The sequence below is a fragment of the Patagioenas fasciata genome, chromosome 19 (assembly GCF_037038585.1).
Source record: "Patagioenas fasciata isolate bPatFas1 chromosome 19, bPatFas1.hap1, whole genome shotgun sequence".
Taxonomy (NCBI): Eukaryota; Metazoa; Chordata; class Aves; order Columbiformes; family Columbidae; genus Patagioenas; species Patagioenas fasciata.
In genome coordinates this window covers 7277015-7295966 of record NC_092538.1, presented here as the reverse complement: position 1 = coordinate 7295966, position 18952 = coordinate 7277015, and the positions used below count along the sequence as shown (strand labels likewise).

The 18952-nt window shown below is 54.4% G+C and overlaps 2 protein-coding genes across 4 annotated transcripts in view; one reads left to right on the top strand and one right to left on the bottom strand.

Moving 5' to 3' along the window:
- Nucleotides 1–11: 11 nt before the first annotated feature.
- SSC4D (scavenger receptor cysteine rich family member with 4 domains) lies at nucleotides 12–18191 on the bottom strand. The gene is made up of 13 exons (XM_065853457.1): nucleotides 18164–18191; nucleotides 16884–17581; nucleotides 14546–14627; nucleotides 8713–8838; nucleotides 7032–7067; nucleotides 5928–6233; nucleotides 4804–4875; nucleotides 4119–4433; nucleotides 2574–2654; nucleotides 2234–2311; nucleotides 1512–1823; nucleotides 897–974; nucleotides 12–328 (listed from the first exon to the last, which is right to left on the bottom strand). Exons 1-13 carry the CDS (start codon nucleotides 18189–18191, stop codon nucleotides 12–14), a joined length of 2529 nt encoding a protein of 842 aa, XP_065709529.1.
- DTX2 (deltex E3 ubiquitin ligase 2) overlaps nucleotides 16972–18952 on the top strand; it is a 31496-nt gene continuing 29515 nt past the window's right edge. For all 3 annotated transcript variants that reach the window (XM_065853370.2, XM_071816900.1, XM_065853368.2), the window contains exon 1: nucleotides 16972–17045. The gene's annotated coding sequence lies outside the window, so the exon portion shown is untranslated. The remainder of the gene's footprint in view (nucleotides 17046–18952) is intronic.

Below are 18952 nucleotides of genomic sequence, written 5' to 3'. Positions count from 1 at the left end.
CAGGTGGGCGGTCATAGGATGCCACAGGCAGCACCAGCATCTTCGGAGTGGTCACAGTTGTGGACATCCCAGCGGATGTGGGAGCAGCGCAGCAGTGAGGGCTCGTGGCCCTTGCACTTGAGGTTGTCGAGGAAGATGTAGCCGGTGCCCCGGCCGTACCGCGCCTCCCCCCAGGCTGCCACAGCGTGTCCACAGCCCAGTTGCCTGCACACCACCTTGGCGTCCCGCAGGTCCCAGGCGTCGTCACACACGGTCCCCCATTGTGACAGGTAGAACATCTCCACGCGCCCCTCGCAGCGGTGGCTGCCGTTCACCAGGCGCAGGGACCCTGTGGAGGGGACGGAGTGAGGCAGAACCTGCCTGTGCCCACCCCAGCGCTGCATCCCCCCTCCCTACCTGCATCATCAAATCACAGGATAGTTTGAGTTGGAAGGGACCTTCCAAGCTCACCCAGTGCCACCCCTGCCATGAGCAGGGACATCTTCACCAGCTCAGGTTGCCCCCATCCAGCTTGGCCTGGGATGTCTCCAGGGATGGTTCATCCACCACCTCTCTGGGCAATCTGGGCCAGGCTCTCACCACTCTCAGTATAAAAATTTCTTCCTCATATGCAACCTGAATCTCCCCTCTTCCAGTTCAAAACCGTTACCCCTTGTCCCTGCTCAAAAGTCTGTCCCCATCTTTCCTATCGGCTCCTTTTCAGTACAGAGAGGTTGCAATAAGGTCTCCCCGGAACCTTCTCGTCTCCAGGCTGAACAACCTCAACTCTCAGCCTGTCCTCCCAGCAGAGCTGTTCCAGTCCCTGAGCATTTCTGTGGCTCTCTGTTTCCACCCTGTGCTGGTACAGAGTGTCCCCAGGGCTGGCACCACATCCCCGGTGACACCTCAATACTTACCGTCCTTGGGACGGGTCAGGGTTAACGTGGTGGTTGTAGCGGTGGCTTCCTGGAAATGGTCTCCTGATTCGTCAGCACCTAGTGGGACAAGTGACTCTCAGGGGACACCTCTGCCCCCCAGGGCCAGGACAGAGCCCCCCAGCAGTGGCATGGGGGTAGATACAGGGATGTATGGGCTGAGATGTGCAGCTACATACACAAGTGAAGACCAGAGCTGGTACCCCAAGTTCTGGTCATCACCAGACACCATGGCACCCAACCATCGCTGCTGTCCCCCCGTAGGCAGAGGAAGCCCCTGGTTTTGGGGCTCACATTCACCCAACCCCCATTTCAGGGACCCCCTTTTCTACAGTCAGCCTGCACATGGTCAAAATCCTCCCCATGCCTGTTATGTGGTGGGATCTCCATGCCCCTGAGCCAGGCTTCAGCAGGGATGTGGGCACCACTGAAAACAGTCTGGTCCATCCTCTTGACACCCACCCTTGAGATATTTATCAGCATAAATAAGATCCCTCTCAGCCTTCTCCAGGCATCCATCCTCTCAATCCTGCCCAGACAGTGACTGCAGACCCTCAGGTGGGACCTGGTGGCCACTGGGCTCGCTCTTGCTCTCACCTCGACAAATGACCCCGGCGTCCTCATGGTGGCCGCAGTTATGCTGTCCCCAGCCCAGGTGAAAGCAGTCGGCCAGGCGAGCCTCGCCGCCACCACAGCCCACGTTATCCAGCAGGACGGGCCCGCGGCCGTAGCCAAAGGAGCCCAGGACGGTGGCGGCAAGGGCAGCACCACAGCCCAGCTGCCGACACACCACCTGGGCATCGGGGAAGTCCCAGTCGTCGTCGCAGACGGTGCCCCAGGTGCCACGGTGCTGCACCTCCACCCGCCCGCGGCAGCTCCCGTTCCCGTTCGCCAGCCTCACGCCGCCACCTGCGTGGGGAGGACCCTGGCACAGGCACGATGCTGGGGATACCAGGGCTCTGCAGGGGTCTGATGTCCCCTGCTGACATCTTGGGGCAGGGGGTGAGTCCCCAGGGAGCATAGGGTGAGCCCCTGGGGATGTGGGGTGAGACCTTGAGACATGGGGTGAGACCTGGGGACACAGGGTAACTCTTGGGGACATAGGTGAACCTTGGGGATGGGGGGTAACTCCTTGGGTATGGGGTGAGTACTGGGAATATGGGGTAACCTGTGGGGATATGAAACGAGCCCTGAGGGTATGGGGTGAGTCCTGGGGGTATGGGATGACCCCCCGGGATAGAGGGTGACCCCCAGGGATGTGGATCCCAGAGGGCACTGTGCCGGACCCCGTGTGGGACAAGAAGCAGCTGTACACTTACTTTCCTGCTCGACAGTGGGGAGAGCGGTGGTGACCACCTCGGTGGCCTGGGAGGGCTGGTCCCTGATGTCTGTCACTGCTGGGACAAGCATGGGGACACATGGGCATTGGGGTGGTCCAGGTCCACCACCCACTGCCCCTGATCCAGTCTATGCCAGGGGACTCTAGCACCACAGTGGCCCCATGGCAAGATTTTGCCATGGGCCATGTCCCCCCCAAGCCTCACCTACACGTGGTAGGACCCCAGGGTGACCATGCTGGGGTCACAGGAGGACACAGAGGACACGGTCTCCCCCATTGAGCCCCCAGCCCTGGCTATGGCACAAAGTGAACCCTCCTACCTGTGACAGTGGCAGTGAGTGTCTCTTCATAGTCCAGGGACACTGAGGTGGTGAAAGATGTGATGGTGGATGTGTCCAGCCCTGCAAGGTGACATGACAGAGGTGACATGTGAGAAGAAGCCCTAGAGCCGTGAACTTACTAACACTGGGCAGCAGGCTGTGATCATCTGGGTGTTGCAGCGTGATGAAGATGGAGGTCAATGTCCACCTGCACATCCCTGCTGCCCACATGCTGGAGATGGTGCTGCTCCACCTCAACCTCCACCAAGGTCCCAACTGCAGCGCTGAGGGGTCCCTGGCTTCTGTGTGTACCTGGGAGGTTTATCAGGCAGGGCTCATTAGCTCTAAAACTTCATTTTTACCCCTGTTCCACCAAGCCAGGGCTGTGTGTAGCGGTGCCATCAGCTCGGAGACTGGCCAAGGTACCAGAGGGGACAGGGATGTTTAGGGAGCAAAGGACCAGCCTGAGAAAATTGTCCCTTTTCTCCTACATGAACTTCTTTGTTCATTCATAGTGGGAAAGAGAAAGCACCAGCATTTAATGCTCCCATCATTAGCCATGATAACGAGGGAATTCAGGGGGATTATTAACATTATAAATGGTAATCAGTGGAGAACGGCAGAAATCCATCATTTAGGGAGCCGAAGGAGAGGCAGGATGGACCTGGGATCCTGCCCAGCCACTGGCAGCCACTCGCTCCTTTGGGACACGGGCAGCTCGATTTCCAGCCAGCAGAGCAGGGACATGGCCGAGCGGCAGCTGCATTTCCCTTGCCAATTGCTGCTCTGGCCGTGTCCCTGCTCTGGAGCACCAGGATCAGGGTGGATGAGGAGAAATGCTGTTCCTGCAGCACATTGCCCGGGTCTCTGCCTGACGTTGAGCACATCAGCATCTCTCTGAGGTCATTTAATAGAACCACAGGATCACAGAATAGTTTGGGTTGGAAGGGACCTTCCAGGTTCATCCAGTGCCACCCCTGCCATGAGCAGGGACATCTTCACCAGCTCAGGTTGCTCAGAGCCCCGTCCAGCCTGGCCTGGGATGTCTCCAGGGATGGTTCATCCACCCCCTCTCTGGCCAACCTGGGCCAGGGTTTCACCACCCTCAGCATTAAAAATTTCTTCCCCATGTCCAGCCTGAATCTCCCTCCCATCACCCCTTGACCTATTTGCAACAGGCCCTGCTCAAAAGTCTGTCCCTATCTTTCTTATCAGCCCCTTTTAAGTACAGAAAGGCCACAATAAGGTCTCCCTGGAGCTTCTCTTCTCCAGCTGAACACCCCAACTCTCTCAGCCTGTCCTCCCAGCAGAGCTGTTCCAGCTTCAGATCTGTGGCTCCTCTGCCCTCTCTCCAGCAGGTCCATGTGTGTCCTGTGCTGGGAACCCCAGAGCTGGACCAGCACTGCAGGGGAGGTCTCACCAGAGCGGAGCAGAGGGGCAGAATCCCCTCCCTCCACCTGCTGCCCATACTCCTTTTGACACAGCACAAGATAGAGTTTTTGTTCCCCAGGGGACAGCCCTGCAGGTGATACTCTCCCCTGGTACCTGTGCAGATGACCCCAGCGTCCTCATGGTGGCCGCAGTTGTGGATACCCCAGCCGAGACTGTAGCAGGCAGCGAGGAAGGGCTCGCTGCCCTCGCAGTTGACGTTGTCCAGGAGGATGCGCCCCGTGCCATAGCCAAAATAGGCATTGCTCTTGTAATCCAGGGCCTGGCCGCAGCCCACCTGCTTGCAGACCACGCTGGCGTCACTCAGCCCCCAGTCGTCATCACAGACGGTGCCCCAGCTCCCGCGGTAGAAGATCTCCACGCGGCCTTGGCAGGTGTCACTCCCGCTCACAAGACGGATGCTGCCGTCACCTGGCGGGTGACAACACATGGTGAGAAGGACATTGCTTCCCTCCAGGATGTCAACACGTGCACCGTGTCTCAGCGATGCCATGGAGACCGGATGCGGCAGTGCCCATGATGACAAAGGAACTGCGGGGAAGGGGCGATGCTGTAGGGCAGCACAGCTGATGGGAGCTCTGGTGGACCTCTGGGTTGGGGTTTGGCCATGTCTAGGACAACAACAGGGTTCCTGGGGCTCTGCCCCTTGGAACTGGAGAGTTGGGGTGATTCATAAAGGGGCAGTGGGTGATGGGGGGGCAACTGGGAGGGTAGGGGATGCTGGTCTCTACCAGCCCCCAGTCAGGACAGGCTGCCTGCAAGTGACAGCTGAGCATCTTACTTTCCCCATCCTGTACCGAGGCTGTGAGGGTCCTGCTGGTCGGTCCTTCACTGGCTTGAGTGGGCGAAAACTCTGCAAAGGGAAGCAGAGGCATGGCACCCATGCTGCCCACAGCAAGAGAGGGGTGACACCCCCAACAAGCTGTCCAGCAGATGACTGTGAGAGATATCCCTGCACTAAATCATAGAACCATAGAATCATTTTGGCTGGAAGAGACCTTCAAGATAGTTGAGTCCAATCATAACCCAACTCTGACACTAACATATGTCCCTAAGAGCCTCATCTATATGCCTTTTAAAACCCTCCAGGGATGGTGACTCCACCACTGCCCTCAGCAGCCTGTTGCAATTCCCAACAACCCTTTTAGGAAAGAAATTTTCTCCTTCTTCAGTCCTTCCCCATCTCCTCTCCAGCAGCTCCTTGAATTGGGGTTCGTGCTCAATCCACAACCTCCTTCCTCTGGCTACTGCTGGTCCAACCCACCAGCCAGCCCAGCATCCTGCCCTTTCCAAGCCCCACTTCTGCAGAACACAGGGATTCACTGTGGCCAAGCTCTGGGTTTGCACAGCCTCACGTTTATTGGTTGTCAATGCACAGCTGGTGAGCAAACCCTACATAGTGATGCAGGAGGAACGTGTAGGGTACATAGGGGTAAGCACGGAGCTGTTCCACTTTCACATGCCAAGTTCAAACGCTTTCCGCTGCTTTTCTTGCCCTTAGGAACATTGACTGCTGAAAAGCTCAGCGATTTAAAGAAAGGGAAGTCAAAAGGGGAAAGAACAGTTGGGCAGTGGCTGACTCAGAGGCAGGAACGTGGGTGGGATCATGCTCTTTCCCCAAGGAGCAAGCTGGAGAGGTTGCAAAGTCCCTGAGTTGGGAGTGATGGGGAACACAAACCAGGCTGGTCACCCTATGGAACACCAGCATGTTGAGCTGGGAGGTGACCTGGATTGAGGAAAAGGGTGGAGGAAGGAGGCAGAGTAGGTGTGGTTGAGCCAGGCTCGGAGGAATAGGCTCTGGTATATGGCTCTTGGGCTCCACCAGGGTGTCTGCAAACACCAGGGCTTCCAGCTCTTCAGTAACCTCCCTTCTCTCCTTGTCCCCGAGGAGCCCAGCCTTATTACCATTGCACACGACAGCCACGTCCTCATAGTGATAGCAGTTGTGGATGCCCCAGCCATGGCTCCAGCACTCGCTCAAGGCCGCCTCCCAGCCTTTGCAGTCCACATTGTCCAAGAAGATGGGTCCACTCCCTTGGCCAAAGGTCATGGCGGCTGGGAGAGTGATGGCATGGCCACAGCCCAGCTGGCGACACACCACGTTGGCATCCACGATGTCCCAGTCGTCATCGCAGACTGTCCCCCAGGAGCCATTGTAGAGGATCTCCACACGCCCCTGGCACCGGCTGGGCCCATTGGTGAGTCGAATCTCTGGAAGGATGGACACAGATAAGTCCCTCAGCAGACAATGAGTCCACTCTGGGGCCAAGGAGGTGACAAACACTTGGTGGGTGTCACAGAGAGGGTGGGAGCCCTCTCTGCACCAAATCTCTGCTCTTTAAAGAAAATGATAACCCTTTGCTGTGGGACAAAGCAGCTGTTGACTTGCTGCTGCCCATCTCATGGTGGGACATGGGCTTCTCTTCATCTACTGGGAGCAGTGGACATGAAGACTCAACACATCTCAGTACATAACTAAGGTGGGCAATCACCCTGTCATCTTGCCTACTGATGGCCTGGGCCAAAAATGCAACGTGAGAAGAGGAAAGCGGACACGTGGCATCACATGGTGACATACGATGGGTGACAAGTGACAAAATGCAATTAGCAAATTCTTATTAGCCTCAACGAACGTGTCCAGAGCTGGTCCCACGTGGGAGCTGGTGGGATGCAGATGATCTCAAGCTGCTGGTGATGGGGATGGGCATGCAGGAGCCCCCCGCCTGTCACGTCAAGGGAATTACTCGCTGGGATGTGATGAGTGGCACAGGGACAGGGACTCAGCCATAGGTGGCAAAATTCCCCTCCCAGGATAATAAGCAAAATAGGGATAATAAAGAATCTCTATTTCCTTTCTGTAAAAGAAGTTTAACTTTTTGTTGCTGCTTTTGGTTCCAAACCAAAATGCTTCATTTTTTAAATTCCCCAAGCCCTGTTTTTAACCAAAGCAATGGATTTTTCAACTACAAAGCTTCCTAGAGAAAAGCAACTTTAAGAGAAGGATCTCACCTGGGAATGGCAACAGCGCGGACTCAGAAATGGCACCTACAAGGGAGAAGAAAAGAGATCAGATCTCCCCAGCGTCCTCGCAGCGAGCAGAGGAGGGATGCAGCTCAAAGGACAACGGCAGCAGGGATGCGGGTGGACATGGTTGGGACCAGCAGGACCCAGCAAACCCCCGGGCCCTTCCCTTTCCTGCAAAGACCTGAGGTTTGTAGGGAAAAAGAAAAAACACCCTAACCCAGGGCATCATTTCATCTGCTTCACAGGTGAGGAAACTGAGGCAGCAGCATGTGGGGTGAGTGATTTGGCTCTGTGGTGGGACTGCGCTTTAAGGACCAGGTCTCAGGGATTAAATAAGCAACACCAAAGGAAGAGAGAGGCTGGTTTGCCGATGGAGAGGACAGGGAAGGACATGGCAGTGCCGTGGGCTGGGCCAACAGGAGAGAAGTGATTCAGATCACCCCTGTACCAAAAACGTGGAGACGCGAGGTTTTTGAGGAAGAGCTTTTGATCCTGGTTTGTGTTGATTTTTAGCACCTAGTCCACTCCAGTGCTGAAAAAGCGGCAGATAAAAAGGACATTGTTAAATATTCAATATTCATCTCACTTTAAGTCAAAATCAAAACTCTGAAATATTCATTTGAAAGCATCCTCTGGCAAAGTCAAGAGAGACCTAAAAAAATATGCCTGGTGTGTCTACATTAATGAGGAATGAGTAAACCAGCAGTTTTGGAGAAGAGAGTGAGCCCTCCACCTTTCTCTGATCCAGCTTCACAAAGCCAAGAGAAAAGCAGGAACTAGTTCAGAGTAAACACCATCCCTTTCAGGGCACAGTGCTAAATTAAACCCCGAAATGGGAGGACGAATTACCCTTTATTTGTGACTTAGCTTTGCCCATTAATGAAGAGAACTGGGAGAGCCCAGTGGTGCAGGGAACAGTGGCAGAGCCATCAGGGTCCTCCCGGGGTCCCCATGCCCTGGAGGTCACCAGCAGGTCGGAGAGGACAGGAAGCACCAGTTGAGGGGGTAGGAACTGTAAAAATTGATTAAATCCAATTACGGTGTCTGACTACACCTTAATTGCCTGGTTTTGGGCTGACTTTGTCTTGACAGGGCTTTGCTGAGGCAGGGAGGTTTTACCAACCGACTGGCTATAATTACACTGATAAAGTCACACCAGGATAATTACGCTGTTCTTGTGTGGACCCTCATTTGAGAGCAAATGGCTTTTTCCAGTTTGGATTTACATGTTTCCCAGCCGGGCCAGACAGTTCCTGCCAGGAGTGACTTCGGACCAGTGTGAAAGAATCAGAGAATCACAGAATGGTTTGGGTTGAAGGGACCTTCCCAGCTCCCCCAGTGCCACCCCTTTCATGAGCAGGGACATCTTCACCAGCTCAGGTTGCTCAGAGCCCTGTCCAACCTGGCCTGGGATGTCTCCAGGGATGGTTCATCCACCACCTCTCTGGCCAACCTGGGCCAGGCTCTCACCACGCTCAGTGTCAACAATTTCTTCCTTGTGTCTGGCCTGAATCTCCCTCCTTTAGTTTAAAACCATCAACCCTTGTTCTACCAGACAAGATAAGAGCTGAATTTGCTCCCTCCATCCCTGTGCATGCTCAGTGCTGTTGGAGATGTCAAGACACTCTTCGTTTTCCCCTGCCCACCACACCATACAAGAGCTCACCAGTGGGGCCAAGGAGGAGGAAGAAGAGGAGCGCGGCTGGCATCAAGGAGAGCGGCAGCACCCCGATGTCTGGTGTCCCTGCACTGTGCCGGCTGACCAGGTGGGGACCAAATCCCATTGCTGCTCCTACAGACGGGTGTCCAGAGGAGGTTGTCCCTGAAACACGCAGACAGCAGCATTGTGATGGCCAGGAGAGCCTTTGCCCCACCATGGGCCATGCAGGACCTGCAGACAAGTCCCTCCTTGGCACTTGCTGGAGCGGTGGCCAGGAACAACATGAAAAATAGCCCAGGTTGTATTTATTGAGAACAAGAGATTTTTTTTTGAGTGGTAAGAGAAAGCTGCAGGGCCACATCCTACCCATGAGACAAAACTGGAAGCAGCAAGAGCCTCGGGGCTGGGCTACTGTATAGGCAGAAGTTTGGACGTCAGACCCACCAGGACACCTGGATGCTGTGCCTTGGTGGTCTCACCCAGGATCTTCAGCTCTCAGGATGTTCAGGGAACCATCCTGTTTGCATCTAAATGGAGGTTGTCCTCCTGTTACTTCTGCATGAGGTTACAAGCCAACCCCATAGCACAAATATGCCATATACCCCCTACTACACGTGAGCAAAGTGGGACACGCATTAAATCCAGGCAGAATTGGGAAGGAGCAGAAACCTGAAAGGCACTTCCTAAACCATCCTGGGGGCTTTACCCACAGACGCCCCTGGTCTCCACTCTGTCATCCTGTGGGAAAAAGCGGGGAAAGGCATTTCTGCAGGAAGACAGAAATTTCTGGGGTCTGCTGGGACAACCTCATTCGCCTGGGGGATGGAGATGCAAACGCCACGGGGACAAGATGGAAAGCAAACGGGAATGTCAGGCAGAAAGTGATGAGGAGATTAAATATCACAAGATGCCATTTCCCCTTAGTTTACTGTTCCCTTCAGGAATTACTGCCAAAGCAGTGGATTTCCAGCTCTGTTTTCCTCCCACCCTGTTGGGGAGTGGGATGGGGGCTGATCCTGCTCCCCGTTACACCTCTGAGAACCCAGAGCAGCACCCCAGTGCTCCCAGCAGCCGACCTGCCAGCAGCACTGGGACAGCAGTGTGCGCTGGGGAGGAGTGCCATCGTGAGGATGCTTTCACACGCTGGCTCTAAAACCAGGCTGTAAATCTCAGCTAAGCAGAGCCCTAAAATTAATCCCTCCAGCCTACACCAGGCACATGTCTTGGAGGGATGGGCACCATCTGCTGCTGCTTGAGGCACCTACTGATGGTCAGAAACTGGGGAAAGGGCGGTGAACTATGGGGTACTGGTGACCAAACACCCCACCGAGGAAACGCCTCATCCAGCTTTTCATTGCTCCTGGTTTTCTGATGCAGAGGCACAGGGTGGGAACAGCACCCAGGTGGGGCCATGTGCCAGTGCTGTGTCCACCCAGTCCCTCAAGACCATTGACTGGGTGGGCTTCCAAGTGCCCAGACAAAGCCTTTGATTTTTATAGAATCATTGAATGGTTTGGGTTGGAAGGGACCTTCCAAGCTCAACCAGTGCCACCCCTGCCATGAGCAGGGACATCTTCACCAGCTCAGGTTGCTCAGAGCCCTGTCCAGCCTGGCCTGGGATGTCTCCAGGGATGGTTCATCCACCACCTCTCTGGCCAGCCTGGGTCAGGATTTTACCACCTTCAGTGTCAAAAATTTCTTCCTCGTTTCTGGCCTTTATTGCCTGCACCAGGAAGAGATGATGGTAGACCGATGCTTTTTGTGTGCACCAGCAAGACAGTGGTAGCACAGCACTGCAGGTGCAGGATAGAACCACCTGGATGGGGGACAGCCCTGTCACACCTCCTGCTCTCCCGCTCAGCTCCTGCTGCCAGACAGCTCAGTGACAGGGCATGAAAACCAATCTACTCTCTGAGGTGGTGGTTTTCAATACTCCATTCATCCCTCCTGCAGCACCGAATAAAGTCGCCTTTTGTCCCCCTGTCCCTCCCTGCTCTCCGGTGGGGCAGGGCTGACAGACGGCCCCTCCGCCGCCCTGCCCCGGCCAGGCCCCCGCACCGTGTCCTGCTCTTGGGGACATTGTCATCGCAGGCCACTTTTGTGCCGGAGCCAGCGCGTTCCTGCAGCCTGGCAGAGTGGCAGCGAGCGTTAACCACTGCAGTGCTGTCCACAAAAAGGTAAAACACGATTTTCCTTCTCGTTCACTGCCTTTCCCCCTGGTCCTCCATCCTCATCTAAATGCTTGGGGTTTGGCAGCAAACTGACCCCCCTTTCCTTGCACCCAGGGGGGTTGGGGCCGTTTGAGAATGCCTGTAGATTAAAAACTGGTTTTAAGCCATTGTGGCATGATAGCAAAGCACAGCACCCTGTCTAGGGGGTTGTAGAATGTGAGTTTCTGCAAGTGCCTTCAAACGAAAGTCTTTCAAGCTGTGCAACACACACAGGGCAGGAGCAGGGCGCTTACAGGGGCACAGAAAGCCCCTGCTTTCACCCCAAAAAACACACACCACAGCAGACACACTGTGCCCAACCAGTACCCCTGGTGATAACTCCCTCCTTCCACCTGGACACGAGACCCCACAGGTCCTTTGGTCCTCCTCGGTCCTCTTTTGGTCCCCTTTGGTCCCCCTTGCCCACAGCTGGATCGCTTTTCAACCATTCAAGCAACTTCATGATAAAATACAGTCTTTCAGCCGCCACCATCCCATCAGATTGCTATTTGTAATTGCCACACTGACCTAAAAAAAAAGCACCATAAATCCACATACCTGCTTGGTATTTTCTTTCCTGTATAAAGATGGGTATATTGAATTCCAGAAATAAATATTCTCTTTTGAAGTAAAGAGCTGGCTAGTTAGTTACAAAAATGTAAAAATCATTGTTGAAATGAATATTCCCAGGAGAGAGGCGATGGGGATAAGGCAGGAATTTTTAATTTAGGTGAGGTTTTGTTTAGTAAAGTAGGAAAAAAAATAAAAAGGAAGGAAGAGAAAAAGGATCTCATCCATCAACTGAACAGCTCCAGCCCATCATCTCTTTGCACCTTTGGGGCTGTCAGCTGGGTCACAGCTCTAGCGCAGGATCGCAGCCCTGCATCCCATCCTGGGGCAGATCATCCTGAACGCAAAGGAGAAAGAAAGAGAGAAGGAGGAGGAAGAGGGGGGAAGAAGAAGAAGGAGGGATGGAGGAAGAGAGGGAAGACCTCTAAGGGGACATGGCGTGGAGGGAATGGCTCGGGTTTCAGGAAGGCAGGCAGGGACACATCCTTAAATTGGTGCCTGCAGAGCCTGGGTTACGCCTCGGGTGAAGGCAGAGAAGCTGTTTCAGAGGATTTGGGCTTTTCAGCTCCTTCCCACCTCTCTCCCCGGCTCTCCCAGTGCCCACCTGGTGAGGAAGGCAGCCATCCAAGGCAGCTCTGCTAAAGACATTGGAGAGACCCGTGGTGAGGGACACCCGTACACCAGCGCTGGAAACCTTCCCCATCCACCTCCATCACCTCGTGTGCCCTTCAGCACCCAACCGGGGCATCACTTTTCATTTTAAAAGGAAGTGCGTATTTAACCATTTTTAACTGTTGGAGCCTTTTAACCATTTTAACCATCACTGCAAGCTAAAGCCCGACAATACGAGACTCTTGGTTTTCAACAGCCTTGACAGCTACAGAACAAGGACCCCCAAACACACCTGGTTTCCTAGTTATGTGAATTCTTAAGCTTCCCAGCAATTTTAGGAGTCAGGCATACTTTCGGCTTTGAAGAAGTCAGTCCCATGATGAACAGGATTCCTGTCCTCATGTTCATGGGAGGCAGCAGTTCCCTAGTCGCTCTTGCTGCTGCATTGTTCATTTGCTCCTACACAAATCCCAGACCCTCAGATGCCCTTAAATGCCTGAGCTTCATGTTTTAACTCAGTGCAAAGCAGGCTCCGGCTACAATTGTCACTAACTGCATGGTTACCCATCTGCCATTACTTTATGTAGGGATTCAGCAACTAGCAATTAGACATTGACTTTTTATTTCCCAGTAGCAGCAAAGCTCTAATTAGCCAGTTTGCAAATGCAAGTTTCAAAGGTGCCTTTTAAGTCTGTTTTGCCTAAACTTTGACAAACTCTCCATCATCCTGGCTAGTTGCCAGGTTGGAAATCGTCAGCTTGAGCATCGATCCATATCCAGACTTTGAACACTAGGGATGCAAAACTCCTTAAATGCAAACACACAGGGGTAAGGTCAGCAGCCTGAAGATGCTCTCCCCCCATCCACCATTTCTTGGGCCATTTGAGCAGCATTGCAGATGTTTTCTGTGTCTACATCATTACTGCATGTTCTTTGAGTGGCTTAGCAGTATCAGGCTACGGGCTTATGCTGCTCTGAGGAAGAGAAAACACAGCCAGCCTTATTCAGGGAAGAGCCACAACATAAGAAAGGCTAATTATAAAATTCCACAGGGCAGCAAAGCTGTTCTCTTGTTTGCCAGGAAGAAAAGCTCTTTTTGTCCTTCATGATGGTCCTGCTGCCTCGTCACTTGGGGACATCAGTGATGTTCTGGGGAGAGCGGATTTTGGCGGGTCAGGGCTGAGCAGGGCCATGCCCATGTCCACGCAGCATCTGCCACGTGCCACCAGCCGCATCTGCTACAGCTTCTTATGGTGGCGGGTGGATGGCAGCTACAGCGGCTGTCACTGGATCTTTATGGCAACAGCTCGGTCATGGGAGGGAGCTGGGGAAAACTAGCAGCTCACAAATCTGCAGGGAAAAAAGAATAAAAAAATAAGGCTTCCCTTTTCAATTAGCTGGGAAAATACAGCGAGGAGACATAAACTCATTTGTATGTACTACACCATTGCTAGGAAATACATCAGTGATTTAGAGGAAGAGCCTGGTGAGATATAAAAAAGCCACAAGCTAAAACAAAAGGCACCTTTTTGCTGGCAGGAGGAAAGGACAGGGCTGAGCTGTTCCTCAGGACATTGGTTGCTGTTGTGAGCTTGTAATGAATGACAGGTTTCCCTTGCTGATTGCTTATCTGAATCACTGAGTATTTAGGGGTTTCCTTCCTACTACCACCTGTGCTTTGGGGATCACTGGCATGAAGGATGCTGTGCCTACTGGAGATGGAGCATCCATCCATCCGTGCCTTGCTCTGCTCCTTCTGCTGCTCCAGGGCACAGGCAGTGGGGAACCCTGTGATGTGGGGTCCCAGGAAAGGAGCTCTCACAGCCCAAACCAGCCAGTGTCCAGCAGCCTGGGGAAAGCGAAAGAGATACGTGCAGTACAAGAGCATTTGGATTCCCCTGTCCTGGCATCAAGCCCCGTCTTAGTGCAGCTGGAGCTGTGGTCCCAGCACACCTCTGGGCTATTTGGTAACCCAAGTGCTAATTTTAATGTATTTTCTGGCAGCTGGTAAGTGCTGAAGTAAGGGCAGGGCTGCGGAAAGGGCAGCTGCACCCCCAGAAAGGCTCAGCATTGCCCTCAGCTGCAGCACGCTGGAGCTGGGAGAGAGGAACCCATCCCCTCCCCAAACAAAATCACCTTTGTTCCTTCCAATAATCCGCTTCCTGACCAACGTGCAGCAGAAACCACCCCAGCCAGGTGAGAAGGAGCAGCCCAAGGACACGGTGCTGACAGGCAGCTCTGCAGAGGGCAACCGGCCCATGCTACAGGCTCTGACCTGCACCCAGAGCTGCGGCAGAGCAGCTGTGGTCTGTAGGGTGAGAGAGGGGATGGGGAAAGGGGAGCTGGGTACTCTCGGTTGCAGCAAAGGCACTTGCAGTGGACCCTTAGCTATGGGGTGCACCCTCCTTTTTCTGTGTTCCCTCTCATGACACGGGGTAAAACCTCACCCTGAACTGGGTTCCTATGGGACGACAACCCATAAACGATGTGCCCGTTGGGACTAGCGCTCGCTGGCTTCTCAGCCCATATCTGCTCGAGCAGAAATCACCGGCGTTAGACGTGACTGCTGCAGGTACAGCTTAAGTGCTTTTAAATAAATTCCAGAGAGCTTGAACCATGCCGAAGCGTGTGATTGAGAAATGGTGACGGGCATGTGGACAGACAAACGAGGGGGACATCACTGCCTGCCGGTGCAGGAACCTGCGTGGGATGGAGATGCCGCATCCAAGCCTGACACTTAAAATCCGCAGCAGAGTTCAGGTTGGAAGGGACCTCTAGGCGTCTGGCTAGTCCAGGATGACACACAAAACCCCCGGAGGACCGGATGACACTCTCGGCTGCCACACGGCCGGGTGGGCACTAGGTGGCACGCATTTTCAGGAAGAATCGCTGGAAGCAGCTTGGAGCCGGGCTGGGTTCAGGCAGGGAGCTCCACCAGTGTCACCCCCGGGGAACCATCCGCTCTGGGGGGCACGGCGATGAGCACAGTGGGGAGAGCACGGAGAGGCTGGATGGGGAAAGTGCTGTCTGTAATTAGCACTGATGGGAAGGTGAGGATGGCCAGAGCGGGCAAGACAAGCACACGGCCCAGAGGAGCCATCACTGGTGGTTTCTTGGCTGGATTTTGCAAAGGTAGTGATCATAGAATCATAGAACAGTGTGGGTTGGAAGAGGCGTTCAAAGCTCATCCAGTGCCACCCCTGCCATGAGCAGGGACATCTTCACCAGCTCAGGTTGCTCAGAGCCCCATCCACCCTGGCCTGGGATGTCCCCAGGGATGGGGCATCCACCACCTCTCTGGGCAACCTGGGCCAGGGTCTCATCACCCACATTTACTGGGGTTTTAAACTGAAACAGGGTAAATATAAGTTGGACATAAGTAAGAAATGCTTTACACTGAGGGTGATGAGACTCTGGCTCTGGTTGCCCAGAGAATCTGTGAATGCACCATCATTGGAGGTGTTCAGGGTCAGGTTGGACAGGGCTCTGAGCAACCTGATCCTTGCAGTCCTAACCACAGCAGGGTAGGACTAGACGGTCTTCAAAAGTCTCTTCCAACCTAAACCATGCATGATTCCATGATATCCCTGGAGAAGGCAAGCAGGGAGGTTAGCAGAGGTCACGGAGCATCTCCCACCATCAGCAGGGACTGGGGACACATCCCTTTCAGCAACCAAATCCCAGGTGTCAGAGACTAAGGTCACCCAATAAGAGCTGGGTGGCCTTAACAGATCCCATCTCTGCTTTGTCTCATCAGTCCCTGGCAGGGACCAGCAGCAGCTGCTGCAGAGGAAAATGAAACAAAATTTCACCTATTATCCTCTGACTGCAGAGGAATTTCTTCCTAATTCCTGTCACTTCAGGTTTGTCTGCGAGGGGAAATTAATCTGAAATCAAGCGGGCTGTGAATTCAGAGCGCCGCAGCGATCCCAGCAGAGCTTGGACAGGGAGTCTGATGAGTGGCCAAGGTATCCCCCAGAGCATCAGGCTAATGCTGGCAATTTAACAGCGCCTGGAGCTCCAGGTTTGCTGTACACTTGTGCAGGACCTTGAATCAGAAACACACGAGATGGAGCAGCCATGGAGAAATTAATTCAGCTGCCTTCCAGCCTCACTGCAAGAAAAGAAGCTGGGAGAAGACAAATATTTGGCTGGGTACACCGGTGTGGGGATGGCCCAGACAGAAGGTGACCCTGTGTTGGAGGACTTGCTGCTTTGCATGTGGATTCGGGGACCATGCAGAGAAGGTTGTTTCAGTGTGTGAGTGCAGGAAACAGGGATTCTGCTGGAAAAAAACAAACAACAACAACAACAACAAACAAACATAAGGGACTGTGTTAAACTCTGTGGATTGTTAGGGTAAAAACAGTGTCACACTCACAGTGTCACACACACACAGTGTCACACTCAGTGTCACACACTCAGTGTCACAGACACAGTGTCACACACACAGTGTCACGCACTCACAGTATCACGCACTCACACAGTGTCACGCACTCACAGTGTCACACTCACAGTGTCACACTCACAGTGTCACTCACACACACACAGTGTCACACTCACAGTGTCACACACACAGTGTCACTCACACACACACAGTCACGCACTCACAGTGTCACACACATAGTGTCACACACACAGTGTCACACACTCAGTGCCACACACAGAGTGTCACACACACAGAGTGTCACTCACAGTGTCACACACACACGCAGTGTCACACACACACTGTCACACCCGGTATCACGCGAACCCCCCGTGTCACACTCGCGCTGTCACGCCCACTTGCACGCACTCGCCTCGTCCCCGCCCACTCCGCGCGCCCCGGCCCCGCCCCCGCACTACATCCCCCAGGCGGCCGCGCGCGCGCATGCGCGGTGTCGGTCGCGGTGTCTCATGGCGGCGCCGGGACGCGCCCGCCCCGCAGCAACCGCCGCCGGGACTCGGGTAGGGACCGGGGGGGACGGGACTGAATGGGACGGGACGGGACGGGCTGGGCAGGGCAGCGCAGCGCAGCGCAGCGCAGCGCAGCGCAGCAACCCCTTCCCTGTGGTTCGGAGGGTCCGGGCCGTCCGTGAGTGTTCCCTCTCCGGGGCCATCACGGCTACGAGCGACCGGTACCGACGCGCGGCCGCCGCGGGCCCGACCTGCCGCTGCCCGGGACGCTCCAGCCCGCTTGGAGCCGGGCGGCCGTTCCCCCGTCGGCCTGCGCACGGTTGCCCCGCACCAGGCCGCAGCACCCCGGCGGAGTCGGTGCCGCCCGGACACCCCACAGCCCCTGCAGAGCCCGGGGCGGGTTTCCTCCGGGGTGCCCGGGTGTCGGGAGCGGGGGTGCCGTGCTGAAGCCGGGGGGCGGCTGCCTGTGCTGCGGTGGGGCTGTGGGTGCTGCCGGGGGTCCCGGGGCCGGGCTGAGCTCTCCGGTGGCCCCGGTTCCACGGCTGCCCTGGGCAGGACGTGGCTTTGCCTTTCCCGACGCTGCCGTCCTAGTGGGAGCCGAAGCTTTCAGGAAGCTGGAGGAGCCCTCCAGACTTTGCCAGGTTTGCAGCCTCACGCGTGAACAGTCTCCCCACAAATAAATAACCTGTTCCAGTGCACAGAAGGGCCCTGGAGCGAGGGATTGGGATGGGGGGTTCGGTGTGACCCTGTGTTCAGGTGTATGTACCTGCCCTCCTCTCACTGCCTCTGCTTTCCTATTCACTTGTGCCTGAAATAAGCTCTCTGCCTAGCTGTGAGGCAAACGCTTCGTTCTCTTTCAGTTGCAATCTTTATTTTCTCCTCCCAAGGGAACCCTCTTGAAGCTTGTTTTGAATGGAAGAAGTCCAGGTTCGGAGCATTCGGGGGGTTTATTTCTTCTGTTCTTTTGGCTGTCAACCCAGCCATCTTGTGGCGTGAGGGTCAGCAAAGGCAGGACTGTGTTGAGGACAAATCGATCTGTGCCACGGGAGTTATTGATTCGACCTCCACTCTTCCATCTTGCTCCGTTCCTGCTCCTGGGTTGCTGCTGGCTGTGTGCTGGTCAGCATTGGGTGCTTTTGTACGCAAAGGTGTGTTTGGATACCAGTTACCTGGCGAGAGTTTCAAGCCCTGTTGCATGGCTGTGTTCACAGCTCAGGTTGCGCAGAAGTGCAAGTCGGATGATTGGGGGGGCCCTGGCTGGGTGGTTTGGGGTCAAGGTCGCCTAGGGCCACTGTAATGCTGCTCTGGTCTTGCACCCTGTGTAGGGTCATGGGCTTATTACAGCCCGCCCTGCCTCCCTGAGCTTCATGTACTCTCCTAATCCTTGTGTTAATCTTCTACACGGGCTCTTTGTAGCACTTGAGTCCCATCTCTCATGTGGTGCTTAACAAATCCTTCTTGGATACCCTCTTTTCTCAGCAACCTGCTGAATAGTCTCTGTTTTGCCAACCTGGTGATTTTTATTTTTCGAATGCAGCCCAGTTCAAGGGCCCCTGAGGCCTTTTCTTTGCCAGGTACAAACTGGCATATCGTTGAAACTTTATCAGCACTGGCCATTTCAGTTCAGAAACTTAAAAACGGACTTGGCATTTTGAGAAATCATCTCAGACCCATGAATTTTAAGATCGTACATTTAAAATGAAAGAAAATTCTCCTTCCTGGAAGTAGAACAGGATTGACAATTAAACATGTCTTTCAAATGCTTTAATTCCCACCTGCCCCTCTGCAGCTTTCTCACCACTGTTTGCTGGAGCTTGAGGAGCAGGGAGTGAATCTGCTGGGAAACACAACTGACATGCACCAAATTATCTTCCTGTCCAAGTCTTCGATTAAAGCCACATGGGCAAATGTTGCTGAAGTCATGCTGAGGCATAAAGGGCCAGCCAAACAAATCCAAA